The sequence below is a fragment of the Monopterus albus genome, unplaced genomic scaffold, assembly GCF_001952655.1.
Source record: "Monopterus albus unplaced genomic scaffold, M_albus_1.0 scaffold16.1, whole genome shotgun sequence".
NCBI lineage: Eukaryota > Metazoa > Chordata > Actinopteri > Synbranchiformes > Synbranchidae > Monopterus > Monopterus albus.
Window position 1 is genome coordinate 679,120 of NW_018127896.1, and position 15,913 is coordinate 695,032.

General features: G+C 41.2%; 2 protein-coding genes across 5 annotated transcripts in view; both read right to left on the reverse strand.

Moving 5' to 3' along the window:
- The window catches only part of bco1l (beta-carotene oxygenase 1, like), a 21,060-nt gene extending 12,206 nt beyond the window's left edge, over positions 1–8,854 (reverse strand). The window contains exons 1-7 of one of the 4 annotated variants that reach the window (XM_020591942.1): positions 8,434–8,854; positions 6,136–6,270; positions 5,126–5,254; positions 4,798–4,927; positions 2,387–2,534; positions 2,125–2,272; positions 885–1,105 (exon numbers count right to left, since the gene is read on the reverse strand). In XM_020591942.1, the coding sequence (XP_020447598.1) occupies positions 885–1,105; positions 2,125–2,272; positions 2,387–2,534; positions 4,798–4,927; positions 5,126–5,254; positions 6,136–6,199 (840 nt within the window). In that variant the 5' untranslated portion in view covers positions 6,200–6,270; positions 8,434–8,854. Of the gene's footprint in view, positions 1–884; positions 1,106–2,124; positions 2,273–2,386; positions 2,535–4,797; positions 4,928–5,125; positions 5,255–6,135; positions 6,271–8,092; positions 8,404–8,433 lie in introns of those variants that run through there. The other 3 variants (XM_020591939.1, XM_020591943.1, XM_020591940.1) reach the window with 3 other exon arrangements.
- A 1,116-nt stretch (positions 8,855–9,970) lies between these two features.
- Positions 9,971–15,913, reverse strand: part of LOC109955791 (kalirin-like) — a 49,681-nt gene continuing 43,738 nt past the window's right edge. Inside the window, 3 exon segments of the mRNA XM_020592271.1 lie at positions 9,971–12,831; positions 12,871–12,942; positions 13,047–13,192. Coding sequence (XP_020447927.1) covers positions 12,718–12,831; positions 12,871–12,942; positions 13,047–13,192 — 332 coding nt within the window. The 3' untranslated portion in view covers positions 9,971–12,717.

Here is a 15,913-nt window from a genome sequence, read left to right on the forward strand (position 1 = left end):
GGAGAGGGAGCGGCCAGGCAAGAGGTCAAGACACTTCGACACGTGGACTGCCGGCACCGAGATTCGAACCTTCAACCATCTTGTTTGGGAGACGACTGCTCTACCCACCGCACCACTGTCGCCTCCCCAAAAAATGACTTTCCTCTTTGATAAAGCTTATAGTTAGGACTGGATCAGGTGACCCTGAGCCTTCCCTTAGTTATGCTGCTATAGGCCTAGACTGCTGGGGGGCCCCATGATGGGGCTCAGAGTTTCTCTCTTCAACTCTCCTCTCCTTTCCTCTCTCCATGCAACTATATACCACCATTATGTGTTGCTGTGTGTCCTCTCTCTCTTTCTCTGTACCTTTCTGCAGGTAGCCCTGGCTCTAGAGCTCTATGTTTCTGATGAGCAGTCACCGGCCACATCAACCTGACCAGTGTTTGATTGTTTGTTGTCTCGTTGCTTCTCTTTTCTCTCTCCTCTATCCACTCACCCCAACCGGTCGAGGCAGAAGGCCGCCCACCAACAGCCGGGGTCTGTCGGAGGTTTCTTCCATTAAAGGGAGGTTTTCCTCCCCCCTGTCACCAAGTGCTGCTCAAGGGGGGTTTGTTGGGTTTTCCTCTATAATAATAGTGATAACAGTAAGGTCTAGACCTTACTTTGCTGTGATTTGGTGCTATACAAATAAAATTTGATTTGATCTGATTCGTAAAGAACTGAATCGAACTAAATATGCTCTGGACTTTGTGAATCAAAACTTAATCTACCTGGGAGAGCGGTTTCTACATCTGGCCCCATTAACTACAGCCCTGAAAAACAGTTGCTTCAGTCCTCAACAAACCTATTTGTGCCAACTTATATATCAGGTTCTATCAACAGCAAGTAAACACTGGAGGACTTACAACGTCATCCTTGTCAAATATGAGGCACTTGCTCCAGCAGACCCCTCTGAAATAGGCAGTGGCTAGTTTGACGACGTCCAGTTTGAAGGGCTGCTCCACAAACACAAAGTAGTTGTCGGTCATGCCGAAGCTGTGGAAGTAGCTTGGGAAGAGTGTGGATCGAAAAGGAATTGAACAGATCTGCTGCACCTTCCTCAGCGCCGGCTTTTTATGCTCTTTATCTGAAAACAACACAGAATTCCAAGTATGATTTTTTTATTATTACTATCAGAGTGAGAACAAGTCTGTACTATATTCAGTTTGTAACTGTAATCTTAGGATATGAGGGGTAACCATGTCTGTGTAGTCCTGATATTTAGAGGTAAAACCGGTAAATGTTCATCTTTTATTATCCTGACACCACAGAGCAGCTGATAGCACTTGGTTTTCACCAGTGGATGTCAGGGCTGTTAGTAGTTTAGAGGTAAAATTTACTGGAATAAAAAAAAAAAAGTTGTGAAGGAAGGAAAATGTAGCAATCATTAAACTTAATGATCATTTGTAATAAGCACACACCCTTTTGGTGTTACAAATTAGTCTTTGGTAATTTATGGTTTCTATCTTGGCTGTTACATTTTTTTCTGCCACTGCAACCTTTTTATGGTGCCGATTTCTTTAGCATGGTGTAGTTTTGGTCCACAGTTAATATTAAGACAGTTATGCCATAGAATAATAGAAAGATAAACAGACCTGTACACTGTCCATTACTTGAACTCACTTTCTCAGCTTGAGTCGTTCCAAAATCAGATGTGGTTCAAATGATTCAAGGATTATTTGGTTTCCTTTTGAACTTGAGTTTTTTTATCCTGTGCACCTGTCAGTAAGACTTCATGGTTTGCAGGAAATGTCTGATATTATGATCAGAATAGTGCTAGTTTGTTCTCAAAACATTACATTCTTTTCTCTGGCAGTGGGTGAATCCTTCAACATACTATCTTAATCCTTTAATTTAGAGAAGAGATTATATAGCCAACTACCAAGGAGGATGTAAATACAGCGAGCTGTGATACAGATTACACTGTCATGTTGCCAGTCTCGCTGCAGGTCATGTCACTGATATCAAGTGTCCTCACATCAGTCTGATTACACAATCATAAAACACCCTGTTTGATACGGACATGACTTCTTACCAGAGTTTGGGGAGGATCTGGTTAAATGATCTTTCTACATTTCTGAGGTCAAACCATATCAGTGCACGCACCTGAGGCATAAGCTGGGACTTTGAAGATGACGTATTTAGGTCGACCCAAGCCCATGATGGTGGTACCCATGTTGTAGGTGTTGCCCTCATCATCATAGTGAGGGTGCGATGTCGCCAGGTCTAGAGTGATGTAGTTCCTGTAGTTTATCTGGAATTTGGGGAAAGGTTGTTTTTGTCTAAAGAGAAGTGATAAGTTTGAGGAAGTATTCACTGAGTTCCTGAGCCTTTAAAGTGTTGAGGAGGAAGGTGTAGATGAACTTACCCTGCTAACAGTTTCCAGGGTTGCAGGGTCAATTTGGTTGATGTAGTTGATCTCGGAGGAGGCATAGTAGTCCCGACCATAACGAATGATATTGATCAGGTTGTTGTCAGTGAAGTCGGGGATGGCGTTGCAGAGGTGCGTGAATGCTCTAATGAGAAAGGGAGAACCTTTTTGAGCATTTGTTATCATTTATTATAACATTAGATCTTAAACAGATCTGTATATGAACTGACCAAAACAGAAATCTGTATGTTGGTCCCTAGATACCCTAGATGGGTGGAAACAGGTCCCTAGATGTCCTGAATGGACTGAAAGTGGTCTGTACATTGGAAACTCATCTTTGTGTGTCCTGGATACTTTAAAATGAACTTGTCCTGATTCAAATAAAACAAAGCTGTTTCCTAGTTGGTCTGAAATGAAAACCTTTCGTATTTCTATGACCGTAAGAGTCTTGGATGAAACAGAAACCGATCTTTACAATTAAGGACTCTATAACTGTAGTTTCCTGATCTGTGTTTCCTGCATGATCTAAAATAGATCACTGTGTCCTAGATGGACTGAAACCAAACTCTTCAGGTGAGGGATGGACTGAAATAGATTTCATAATCTTCTATATGGTTTCAAACAGATCCCAGCCTTCCTAGATGGACTCAAAGTGGTATCTAGTGTACATGATCTGACTGCACAAAAACACATCTCACCATGTCTTGAGCGCTGAACTTTTTCCACATTTTGTTATTTTACAGCCTTATTACAAAATGGATTAAATTCATTATTGTCCTCAAAATTCTACAAACAATACTCCATAATGACAACGTGAAAAGTTTGTTTAAAATCTTTATTAAAAATAAAAAATGAAAAAAAATCACATATACATAAGTATTCACAGCCTTTGCCATGACACTCAAAATTGAGCTCTGGTGCATCCTGTTTCCACTGATCATCCTTGAGATGTTTCTACAACTTGATTGGAGTCCACCTGTTGGAAATTCAGTTGATTGGACATGATTTGGAAAGGCATACACCTGTCTATATAAGGTCCCACAGTTAACAGTGCATGTTGGAGCACAAACCTGTAGATCTCCAAGACAGGATTGTATCAAGGCACAGACGCGGGGAAGGGGACAGAAAAATTTCTGCAGCATTGAAGGTCCCAATGAGCACAGTGGCCTCCATCATCCATAAATGGAAGAAGTTTGGAACCACCAGGACTCTTCCTAGAGCCACCTAAAGTCCAACACTCCTGCTTCATGTACTCCTTTCTAGTTCATTCCTTCCCCAGTGTCCAGATGTGGTCCAAAGCAAGGGGCTGCCTCTTTACATGACATCAGTCTGTGTTCCCAAACCAGATTCTTATGTAGCCCATATAGTCTTATGGACAGACTATCAAGATCAGCTGATGGATATGGTCTTGTGCATAGTGCAAATGTCTTCCAGGCAGCCCACCTGGAGTTTGCCAAAAGGCACCTGAAGGACTCTGACCATGAGAAACAAAACTCTCTGGTCTGATGAAACAAAGATTGAACTCTCTGGCCTGAATGCCAAGTGTCATGTCTGTAGGAAATCAGGCACCGCTCACCACCTGGCCAATACCATCCCTACAGTGAAGCATGGTGGTGGCAGCATTATGCCGTGGGGTGTTTTTCAGCGGCAAAAACTGGGAGAATAGTCAGGATCAAGGGAAAAATGACTGCAGCAATGTACAGAGACACCCTTGATGAAAACCTGTTCCAGAGCGCTCTGGACCGCAGACTGGGGCGACGGTTCATCTTTCAACAGGACAACGACCCTAATCACACAGCCAAGATAACAAAGGAGTGGCTACAGGACAACTCTGTCAATGTCCTTGAGTGGCCCAGCCAGAGCCCAGACTTGAACCAGATTGAACGTCTCTGGAGAGATCTAAAAATGGCTGTGCACCGACGCTCCCCATCCAACCTAATGAAGCATGAGAGGTACTGTAAAGAAGAATGGGAGAAACGGCCCAAAAATAGGTGTGCCAAGCTTGTAGCATCATACTCAAAAAGACTTGAGGCTGTAATTGGTGCTAAAGGTGCTTCAACAAAGTATTGAGCAAAGGCTGTGAATATTTATGTACATGTGATTTTTTTGTTTTTAATTTTTAATACATTTGCAAAAATTTCAAACAAACTTTTTTCACATTGTCATTATGTGGTATTGTTTGTAGGGTTTTGAGGACAATGAATTGAATCCATTTTGGAATAAGGCTGTAACAACAAATGTGGGAAAAAGATAAGCGCTGTGAATACTTTATGGATGCACTGTGTGTGTGTGTGTGTGTGTGTGTGTGTGTGTGTGTGTGTGTGTATACACACACACGCACAAAATAAAACCTCTAAGTGTTCTGGCCAGAGTGAGACCGATCTCCACCTGTCCTGGATGGACTGTACCTGGAGAAGATGTTCTCACAGGGGTCTGGGTAGATCAGGGTTCCGAACTCGGAGACCACGATCCTGTTGCCCTCAGTGTTTCTGTTGTAGGTGTTGCTCTTCAGAAATTTACTTCTGTAAGTGACCTCACCTGAAACAACACAGCTGTAAACACCTGCAACAATACCAGATACCTGATCTTTTAATTTGGATTTTAGATTAAGCAGGTCAAAACCTGCCAAGGATCTAGCGGAGAATTTAACTTTTCTAATTCAAGATTCTGAATACGGTGCATATATAACATTGACAGTAAGATATACTGTGTGTAAGTCTTAATGTTCTTATTCACCATTACTGAAGGTGAAGCTGTGGATGAGTGACATGCCGTCAAACCAGTGGTTGAATTCTGAGCTGCCCACAGAGAAAAGCCCGGGTCCATTCCTCAGCAGAGTGCCCTGCAGCCAGGATGGGAGGGAGCCTGGCGACACACAGGTAAAGGTCACAGCCAAGTGTTTTACTATTGTCATCACCATGTTTTCTTTGCTACTAATAAGTTGGTGGTTGCGCAGAGTTGAAACACTAATGCAAAGATAGTACATAGGAGCTGTAATGTAAGAAGCCTCACAGATCCATCAAAATGATTTGTGGAGTCATGAATAATTAAAACAAGAATTATTTTCATAATTTGTAATTAAATTATAAAAAGTGGAAAAACATCCATCACAACTTCTTAGAAACCAGGGTTGTTTTTTAAATGTTTTGTTTTGTCCACAACCCCCAAAATATTAAATTTACTGTAACATAAAACATGAAATTCTCGCATTTGAGAACCTGGAATATTCTTATGTTGAAATTAAATGTTTATTACTGTAAATAGTTGCAGACTAATTTTCTGATGGACTAATTTATGAATGGACCACTCACTGCAGCTGTAGTTTGACACCAGTTTTCTTAAGTAACAGCAGTAATACTGCAGTGTAAAATACTCCAGTACAAGTAAAACCATAATATCAGCAAAATATATCAGACGTAAAAGTAGAAGAATGTTTATTATTGTGCATTATACAAAATATAGGAAGGCAGAGAGGATTTTATAGGTGTTAAAATAATAACAAGGGTTCAGTAACCGTTAACTTTCGAGATCAATTATAAACCATTAATTTTAAGGGCAACTGTTATTTGCCAGGTGCAAAAAAAGTCTCACGTCCAAACTCCTCCAACACATTGCTTTTGTTCTGTTTACCCCTTTGGTGGATAGTGAAACTATTCTGCTAAAGTGCGTCTTGTTAGCTGGACCAGAACTCATTTTATCAGCAGATGGAACTGATTATAAACCATTTAAATCACAGTCAAACTCACCTGTCACTTGAGCTTTCACCGGCTCTGGAGTCTCTGAACCATTTCTCACAAATATCGATTGCATGTTTCTCTCCTGACCTACAAGACTGGTGTATTTCCCAGAGTGCACTGCTCTCACTGTAGTCTCACCACTGACTGGACACACACACAGACAGCAGGTAACTTAGCCATCGGCAGTCCACGTGATCATGTACAGGGCTGAGAAAAGTTAACATGTAACACAAACTGTGTGGATTATGTAATATGGCTGCTGTGGACTTTGCTTGGCTTTAACAACAAAAGACTGTTGGGGTCGTCTGGCTACATCTGGCCTCAGTAAAACTTTGCATAGTCACAGTGTTCAGTTGTAAACTCAGTGCAGAGCGGTGACATCTGGGCTTCTGTATGAGATATATCCAACTAAATATAAATAATAATCTAGAAAACGGTTCACTTATTTCTTATAACTAAACTTAAACTGTGTTAAGACTGGTGTGTAATTTTGTTTCATTTGTAAATTGTCCCATTTATAAGCAAACATTATTCATAGTAGTGCTTATCAGTCTTAGTTTGAGATACTGCTGTGTTGTACTGTAAATACAGATTGTATGTGTACTTTAAAGTCCTTGAACCCAAACCTGATCACAGAGACGACAGATTATCTGTGAACAGATGATAACAGGCAGCAAATTATATAAACCATATCTAAATGCAATCTGTGATATACTCCCTGCAGTTAAACTATAAAATTAACCCTATAACTGGTTTTTCTTTTTTTTTTTTTTTAACATAAATATAGGTCTCTTTCAAAACGGTTTTTATCCAAAACAACAGTTTTTATTTTAATATTATGAGTACAGTTTTTGTTTTAGAGCAATTAATTTATATGTGAAGTTATTATTATACAACTGTAAATTACATTAATCAAATATATTTTCACTAGGGCTGCAACTAATTATTAATTTTAATAGTTGTGTCTGTAAAATGTTGATAAAACAGTGGGAAAAAAAATCGTGTGACCAACCACAGCCCCAGGAAATCGTAAAATCCTAAACTGAACTCAGGAAATGGATAATATGAACAATTATTAAAGTATCAGAATAGTTACTGATTACTTTTTCATCAATAATCTAATTGTTAATGAACTTGTATTTATTCCTACCTTTAAAAAAAACAATATTTGCACTTTATGAAACATGGCATTTGTTATTCTTTCTACTGTACTTCTGCTGATCTGATGATAATAATAAACAAAATTTAAATTACATTACAATTTTCAGTCAGTTTCAGTTTTTTAGGTAAAATTATAGAAATGAATGATTTCCCCTTATTTTTAAATATAATAAAAGTCTAATTTAAAAATTCTTAACTGATTCACTTTATCTCCCTTCATTGTATTTTTGAATGGCTGCGGCTGGATGAAAAGTCAGGGTGTGTGAACTTCAGACTATCTGTGGCTGTATAATTGGTTTAATTAGTTTACAGCTTTACAGCACTTTTATCGGGATTTGTTTGCTGATCATTATTGTATAACGAGCCGAATCGACACTGTGTCCTAATAATTCAGGCCGAGCAAAGTATCTTTGGGATAAAACTAATGCGGCGCATAATATTCACTGGTTCTGGTTTGTTAATTGCAGAGTTCTGTATGACTTTGTTAGTAAATGTGAACGATCCACCGGATACTGGAGCTGACGTCGGGTCACTCTCTGCTGACACATGACAGTATCACATGTACTGCACATTACACAAAGACCGAGTACAATGTACACTTACTGCAGTACTAGGCTCTATTTCCATTGTATACTTCTTCTTCCCCAGACGGTTTCAGGGGGAAATACTTTATTTTTAATGTAATGCAGTAAAAATAAGAGACGTAGCGATATTTGTGATTTCGCAATAATCGCGACAAAAACATTTCTCGTTGCCGTTGTGGAACTGTAACGGCACCCACCAGGACATTACATGTGGTCATTACCTGCAAGAAGGTTGCAGAAATTGAAACCGACATAGTCGATGCTCCATCTTTTAGAGCTGGTGTGTGACAGCATTTAAGTTTTCCCGTTTCAAGAAATGGCACGGGCGGAAATGGAACTGACAAAACACATAACAAATCCTGTCGGACGAAGGCAGCACTAGTCCCGTTTGGGGCTGAAACAGTCGGAGCACGGCTACGCACTACACTTTAACGGGGATGAGCGAACATACCGGACGCAAATGCGCAAAACCAACCATTTAGTAACCACCCATAGGTATTTTCTCTTGAAAAGGTAGAGCGTGATGACTGGAAAATACCTCCCAGTAAAGCAAAATTCTCACCTTCATGTGGCTTTTCCAAGTGTATTTCGGTGTCTTGTCCTCCTTATTCCAATGCGCCAGCTAGCTATTTGCTCACTACTGCCCCCAGTGAACGTCAAACCTGCTTAGAGGGCACTAACACCCTGTGTTTGACTTGTTTTATTTACAAGATCCAGCTGCTGCATTAATGTTTTATTTTATTTCGTGAAAAGACTGCTGCGGACTGCTGCATTATCTTTGTTCCCTCTGAAAATGTATGAAGTTGAAGGCCAAATGGCCTTGTCTTTCAGATTATGACATTTATTGGCCCGGTTTCAATCATAAATAATCTTGAACTGCAGTAATTGATCATTTAGTCAATTGAAAGAAAATTGATTGCCAGCTATTTTGACAACTTTGATAAATCCTCTAAAGTCTTGCATGTAAAATTACCTGCGTCAGGCTTCTACACTAACCCCTGCTCCTCACCCTTTTCCCAGGTTTTTGTAGTTGTCTCTAATTGTAAAGTGATTTTTCAGTTTGAGACTAAAGATGTTCAATGAGTCATTTTTAACTTTGGGAAACTGATTTTCCACTATTTTCTGACATTTTACAGACCAGAGAATTACTCAAGAAAACACCTAATCATTTGTAAAATAATTGGCAGTTACAGTCCTAATATGACCAGTTCAAGTACGTATTGATGAATCAATGTATTCTGGAAAATGAAGCCCCCGACAACAAAACAGGATCTGTGGTGTCTGCCATCCACATGCAAAGAGTGAAAGAATAAAAACACGTCCAGATAGTTTTGGATGAAAAATGAAATTTATTACAAACGACGACAGAGAGCTGTTAGCAGTCAGTCAGCAGCTGTTAGTTCTGTACAAATAACACTGTTTGATCGGTTAGTTGACTTGGCCAACTGGCAACAAGGCTACGTCTCAAACAGCACCCTACGCCCTCTCTGGTGCACTGTTCTCCACCTTTAGCCTGCAATAATAAACTACTTAAAACTTTTTGTAGTGCACTGCTTTCTGTGTTGCATCCTCCACAGTGCACTCCCTCCTCCATAGTGTGCTGTTTCCACCTTAAACGCTGCTTAGTGCACTACCTTCCCTACTACACCCTTCATTGTCCACTATGCTTGAGCTGAAACCCTTAGTAGTGCACTACTTTACATTTTAAACCACGGCGTGCCAGTTTCTCACTAGAATCGGTGCACTTTATTCCACCTTGCACCCTTCACAGTGCATTATCTTCCATCCTAAGCCCTTCTGGTACACTCTGAGTTCACAAGATGACTTGTGTTGAACACCAGTGGTATTAATTTTCTTTTTTTTGGCTCTTTTCTTGCATTCCTAGTCACAATATTGATGTGTTGAAAACATAAAATCATTCCTGAAAAGGGAACAAGGTGGCATCCATTCGGAGCATTATACACCAGACTTGTGTTGTGTTCACGTTATGTGGGATCCTAAAGATCCGGACTTGAGATTGTTCATGTCATCAAACAGCTGATGACATGCTGGGTTGGTTGAGTGAGAGGGTTAAATTTAGATACCTTGTGTCTCTGATGTTGTCATGAACACTCTTCATGTGTCGGGAAATGGAAATTGTGGTAAATCCCACATGAAATGAATGCAGCATTAAACTACATTTAAATGCATCACACACTGGCTACTTGACTTAACACTGCACCACTGCTCATCATTTGCTCACACGAGGTCCACTTAGTAGCAGTTCTGGAGCTTTTGATCAGCCCCTGAGTTTATTTATGGTGAGACTGTTCTGCAGAGTTGGCCATGTCAGTATTGAAAATACTGTGCTTGGTTAATATAGCACAAAGTCTGTTGAATTTGAGCCTTTAATTACCTTTAAACTGCCACTTTTCAGAAAAAGTCACACTGTTGGCAGAAAGGAAAGAAGAAAAACACCCATTATTCTGACTTTGGGAGTGTTTGCACATTACTCCAAGGTAGTTAGCTCTAGTGCTAACCTTGTAGTCACACAGATGAACAGTCTAAATTGGCTTATTTTGTTGCGCTATACATTTGTAACAGTTTGTAACAAAGTGAAACCAAATACATTGAGTGTACAGCTCGGAGAAAGTTAGCTGAATGGTACTTTTGTGTTAATATTCAGATTTATTTAGCTTTTGCAGCCAGTCTGCATCAGGTTTGTTAGCATTTCTTTAGTTCTTTTCACCAAATGTGTCAGAAATTTGCAGATATCTGCAGCTTGGGATTACAAATCGTAGGCTGACGTGGACAGTTTGTCCCAGTCGTACCACAATGGTGACTTGGATGGTTATGTATGAGGTCATGTGACGGGAGTGAGGCACAAGACACGATAACTTGCAAAGATCTTTGTGATAATACATATGGGCAACTTGCGACATCAGAGTGTGTTGCCCTTAAAACCAAGCTCCTTGTAAAGGAGTCCACCTTAAACCCTTTCTAGTTTGCTTTGTCTCTCCCTGTACACCCTTCATGGTGCACTAGTTCCTGCTTTAGCCCCTCCATAGTGCACGTGGCAGGCTGCATAGCTCCTTAAGGACCGGGGTGTTGTCTGAGAATGGCACCAGAGAAACAGAGAGAGAGAGACAGAGGTAGACAGAGAGAGACAGGTAGAGACCTCAGTTTGAGTAGAAACAGACAGTCACAGTAGGTCGAGTAGCTGTTGTCTGCCTGTCAGACAGACAGACGGGTGGGCGGGCGGACAGACCGGCAGAAAGAGATAGTGTCCAGAGATAGTGGGGTCTATATACAAAAACAAGAAATGCATAATCAGAATATCCAAACTAACCAGAGCTGCACGCCCCGCCGTGTTCGGGCCGCCATTCACCGCCAGCTGCTATGGTAATGGTGTTTGGGGGGGGGGGTAGCTCTGGTTCGCTAAAAGGACGGGAAAAGTAGGTGTCACCGTAAACACAACGATTTGTCATGGCAACGCTACACCAGGACACACCACCTAACTGTCCGTGGAAAAACACACACAGGACAGTGTCACTAACACTCACACTCTCTCTCTCACTCACACACACACACACACACACACACACATTAATATGACAAAGTTTCTCTCAGCTTTTTTCTATATTGAGGTGAAAAACAGATTCTGTTATTCTTAATTATCATAAACATCATAGTAATCTTCATCATCTTCATCCTAGCAGTGGTGTGTGCATGGATTGTGTGTGTGTGTGTGTCCTCACTCTTTTTATACACACTATTCACAGGATGACATGCAGACAGAGGTCAGTTCTCATTGGCTGATGGGTCTTTTCACCTCTTCTTTGCCAGGAGGCTTTTATTTTTTAAAACAGTCTCTTGTTGCTAGGCAACAACTTCTTCCTGGAGTCCGAGTCTGTTGGTGGCCTTGGTGTCGATGATGGTGTGGTCAAATGATCTCCTTCCCACTGACCCATGATGTCACTGGAGTGTGAATGGTTTCCTGGGGTAGTAAATGGGAGGCCGACCTGATGGTGGCGTCTGATTGGGCGAGGCGAGGACGGAGGTGAGAAGAGGTGTCTTGGCTGAAAGTTGAAGCACCAGGAAATAGGGAGGAGACTAACAGTACCTGCTGTGTGTGTCTGTGTGTGAAATGTCTCTTTTAAAACTGGCAATAATCAGGGACTAAAGTGTGTTAGGAAATGTGTTGTCACAGTTATGACAGCGGTGCCTAAAGATGGCGATGTCTATCTGTATAGGCCTTAACGTAAGGGTCGGGACCCCTCTAAGGGGTCACAAAGTCAATCCGAGGGGTCATTTGATGGTTAACATGCTAGGAAATGATGTAAAACCATGTTCTGCTATAGAAAGCAGGATAGTTTCTACATCTAACTAAGTTAAAAAGGAATTTCAAGTTAGAAATGAAAATCCTACTTTGGGGAAACTGCTCAAACCTCACAGAGCAATACATGTTTTCATAAAGGGTGGCCGGTGGGCTTTTCAGACTCTGGATCACCTACCCAAATGCTGGGGTATCACTAGCTCTACCCTCAAGACAGCGTCAACACTAACAAGTACAAATACTCCTATAGGTCCAACAACCCCAGACTGCCAGAAACACAGCCATCATCTAAGCTAGCTCAACACCAATATACTGTAAACTCTAGCTGATGTGAACTCAGTTTTCATAAGTAGCTGTTGAGATGAGCTGGACCAGCTGGCATCGCCACCTTTGCTCCCTGTCTCTTGCAGTGCATATTTCATTTCCCAACATGCCTTTTGGTCCCATTGGCTTACAGTATTTTAAGTGTATGTACTAGTAGTAAACCAGGCTCTGACCCTGCTGTCAGTGTGTGTTGTTGTTGTGTTTGTGTCAGTGTATGTGTAGCACACTGCGTGACACCCAGCCCTCAGCAGCTGGCGAGCCGCTGTTGGCCGGCCGATAAACCAGACTCTGACCCTGCTGGTTGGACGCCAGGATCTGGACCTTCTCCCCCCGAAACACGGAGAACTCATCCTCTTGGACCTTCTCCCCCCGAAACACGGAGATCTCATCCTCCCGCACCGCCACAAAGTCCTGCAGCACCAGAACCAGCTCCTGAGGGGTCAAAGGTCACATGGTCTTTTCAAAATCAATCACAAATCAGCTCCAATCTGAACTTTTAAAGTCAAGTATAAAAGCTTATTCAGATATAAACGAACCTGGTCGTCCTGCTCACTGTCAGGTGCAGGTTGTGGGGCGTGGCCATTGGGTGTGGGCGGAGCCGATGGCGGTCGTCCTAATGACAGTGGGCAGGTCACAGAGATGCCACCCTCCTTCCTCTGGTACTCAATGGGAGACTGGAGAGCTGTGGAAAAGAAGAAATTGGATCAGGACTACCAGCTGAATTTTATTTACATTTTTGGCAAATGCTATCACCACTGTTTCTCAGTCACCACAGAAATAAAAGACACCTCCACAATACCAACGCACATGAATACAGACATCATGACACTCTTATTATAACCAAAGACCCAATCCACCCTTCTAGTTACCGTCCCTTATCACTTATTAATTCAGAATTAAAAATCACTACCAAAGCCCTAGCCACTAGAAGAGAGACGGCCACTCCAGTATTAATCCACCCAGACCAAACAGGTTTCATTAAGAACAGAAATGCTTCAGATGGCATCTGGAGATTATTTAATTTGATTAATCTTGCACAACAAAAACAAACCAAACCCATAATTTTATCACTAGATGCAGAGAAAGCATTTGACAAAGTTAACTGGACATTTCTCTATTGTACATTACACAGATTTGGGTTCGGAGAGTCGATCATCCATTGGATAAGAACACTGTACTACATCACCTAGGGCGACAATAAGTACAAATGGGATCAGGTCACAAAGTTTCATTTTACAGCAGGGTACCAGACAAGGATGCCCACTCTCACCATCTCTATTCGCCATTTTCATCGAGCCTCTAGCAGCAGCGATACGACAGAAGAATAAAATTAAAGGAATACAAGATACTTACTCAGAACATAAAATGAGTCTTTATCCAGATGATTTATTATTACACTGAACAAAATTATAAACGCAACACTTTTGTGTTTGCTCCCATTTTTCATGAGCTGAACTCAAAGATCTACAGCTTGTTCTATGTACACAAAAGGCCTCTCTCTTTCAATTACTGTTCATAAATCTGTCTAAATCTGTGTTAGTGAGCACTTCTCCTTTGCTGAGATAACCTATCCACCTCACAGTTGTGGCATATCAACATGCTGATTAGACAGCATGGTTATCGTACAGGTGTGCCTTAGGCTGGCCACAATAAAAGGCCCACCTGGGGATGAGGCCACGCACATTCCCCAACCTCTAGAAATGTAACAAGCCGATTTTATTAGTAGTACTGTTATCATCATTATTATTGGGCATTTTTATTTATTTCCCTCCTTTACCCTTTCTTGTGCTTCATAGACTGCATAAGTTGGAAATACCCACATTTCACACACTACAATCTTGTAAAACACTCATCTTTTTGTAATGTCATATATCTGTTGTCTTGTCTCTCATGTTAAATACTGTTTTGTTAATGTATTTAGTTTCAATAAAAAAACAAAAAAAAAGTAACCATAGATTTCCTACTACAGCAACAGTATCCAATAGCAACCATGACATCAGAGTTCTAGAATGCACATTAAAGGACTAAACTGCTCTTTACCAGTTTCACAGACTGGCATTCAGAACCACACAACCACAGAAAGAGAGAAGTTGCATTTTGATTTTGAGAAGTCATCACACTTGAGAAGTCAAGAATTTCAGTTTTTTACTGTATAACATTTGCACGTTATATTTCACTATGGGGAGTACACAGAGCTCTAAGAAACAAACACAGAAGTGGCACAAAAAAACTAAGGTTCAACAGAGGAAAACCCTGGAACCTTCATCACCTTTCTGTGTTCGAGCCAAGGAAGGCAAACTAGGGCGTCTTCGGTGGAAAGAGGAGAAAGCCTGCATTCTGGCAGAGCTGAACAAATACAAAAAGCTGTGTACAACCCAAACTGATAACCTGAAGGAGGCTCATCTGAAGTGTGAGCAGGACAAAGCTACACACCTTCAGACTACACAGGACCTGAAGAGTTCTCTGCACAGAAAGGAGCAGGAGTTGGAGAGCACAGAGAACTCTATGAAGGTCCAGCTGGAGCAACACAGCCTTGAGATAAATCAGCTCACGACTGCTCAGAAGGAGGCAGAGCAGCAGTGGCAGGAGGAGAGGTGCTACCTCCAGGCAGCTTTGGACAAAACCCAGAGCTGCTATGCTGCCCACCTAGAGCAGCAAAGTGAAAAGGAACAGCAGTTTGTGGCTGATCTACAGTCAGTCAACAAGAAGGCAAAGAAGGAGCGTCTCCAGTGGAAACAGGAGAAAGCCTCCCTACTGGATGAAATCAAGAAGTGCAGAGCCTCTAGTGAGACTGAGCACAAGGATCTACTGGCAGAGAAGAACAATCTCACAGCAGCACTAAAACAGACTGAAGAACAGCTTGAGTGTCGCCGTGTCCAGTGGCAAAAAGAGAAAACTTTCTTTATTGGGCAGTTGAGCAAATATAAAGAGCTCTCTAAGACCCAAACGGATTCACTGAAGAAGGCTCGCATGAAATATGAGCAGGACAAGGCTACGCAGCTTCAGATCACACAGGACCTCAAGTGTGCCCTGCAGCGAAAGGAGAGAGGACAGAGACCTATTTGAGGGCCCGGCTGGACGAGTAAATTAAGAAGAGACTTGTTCTCCCAATAGGTCAAATTCTTTGCCAGAAGTTTTACATCTATTTAATAAACTTTCTGGTCTCCAATTATTACATTGTTCTGGTTCCTTGTTCTTTTTGAGAATGAGTTAATAATGTATGGGGGTGAAAACCATGATACCCAGAGTTTTTATACTTTATGATTTATTGTGTCCTAAATTTATTATGAGATATATTCAAAACATAATTTCTGTTTATGAGTAACATGATTAAGTAATTAACGCTAGTGCTGATTCAAAAGGCTGCATTTGCCAATAATTCCGATGTTTAAATGTAATAATT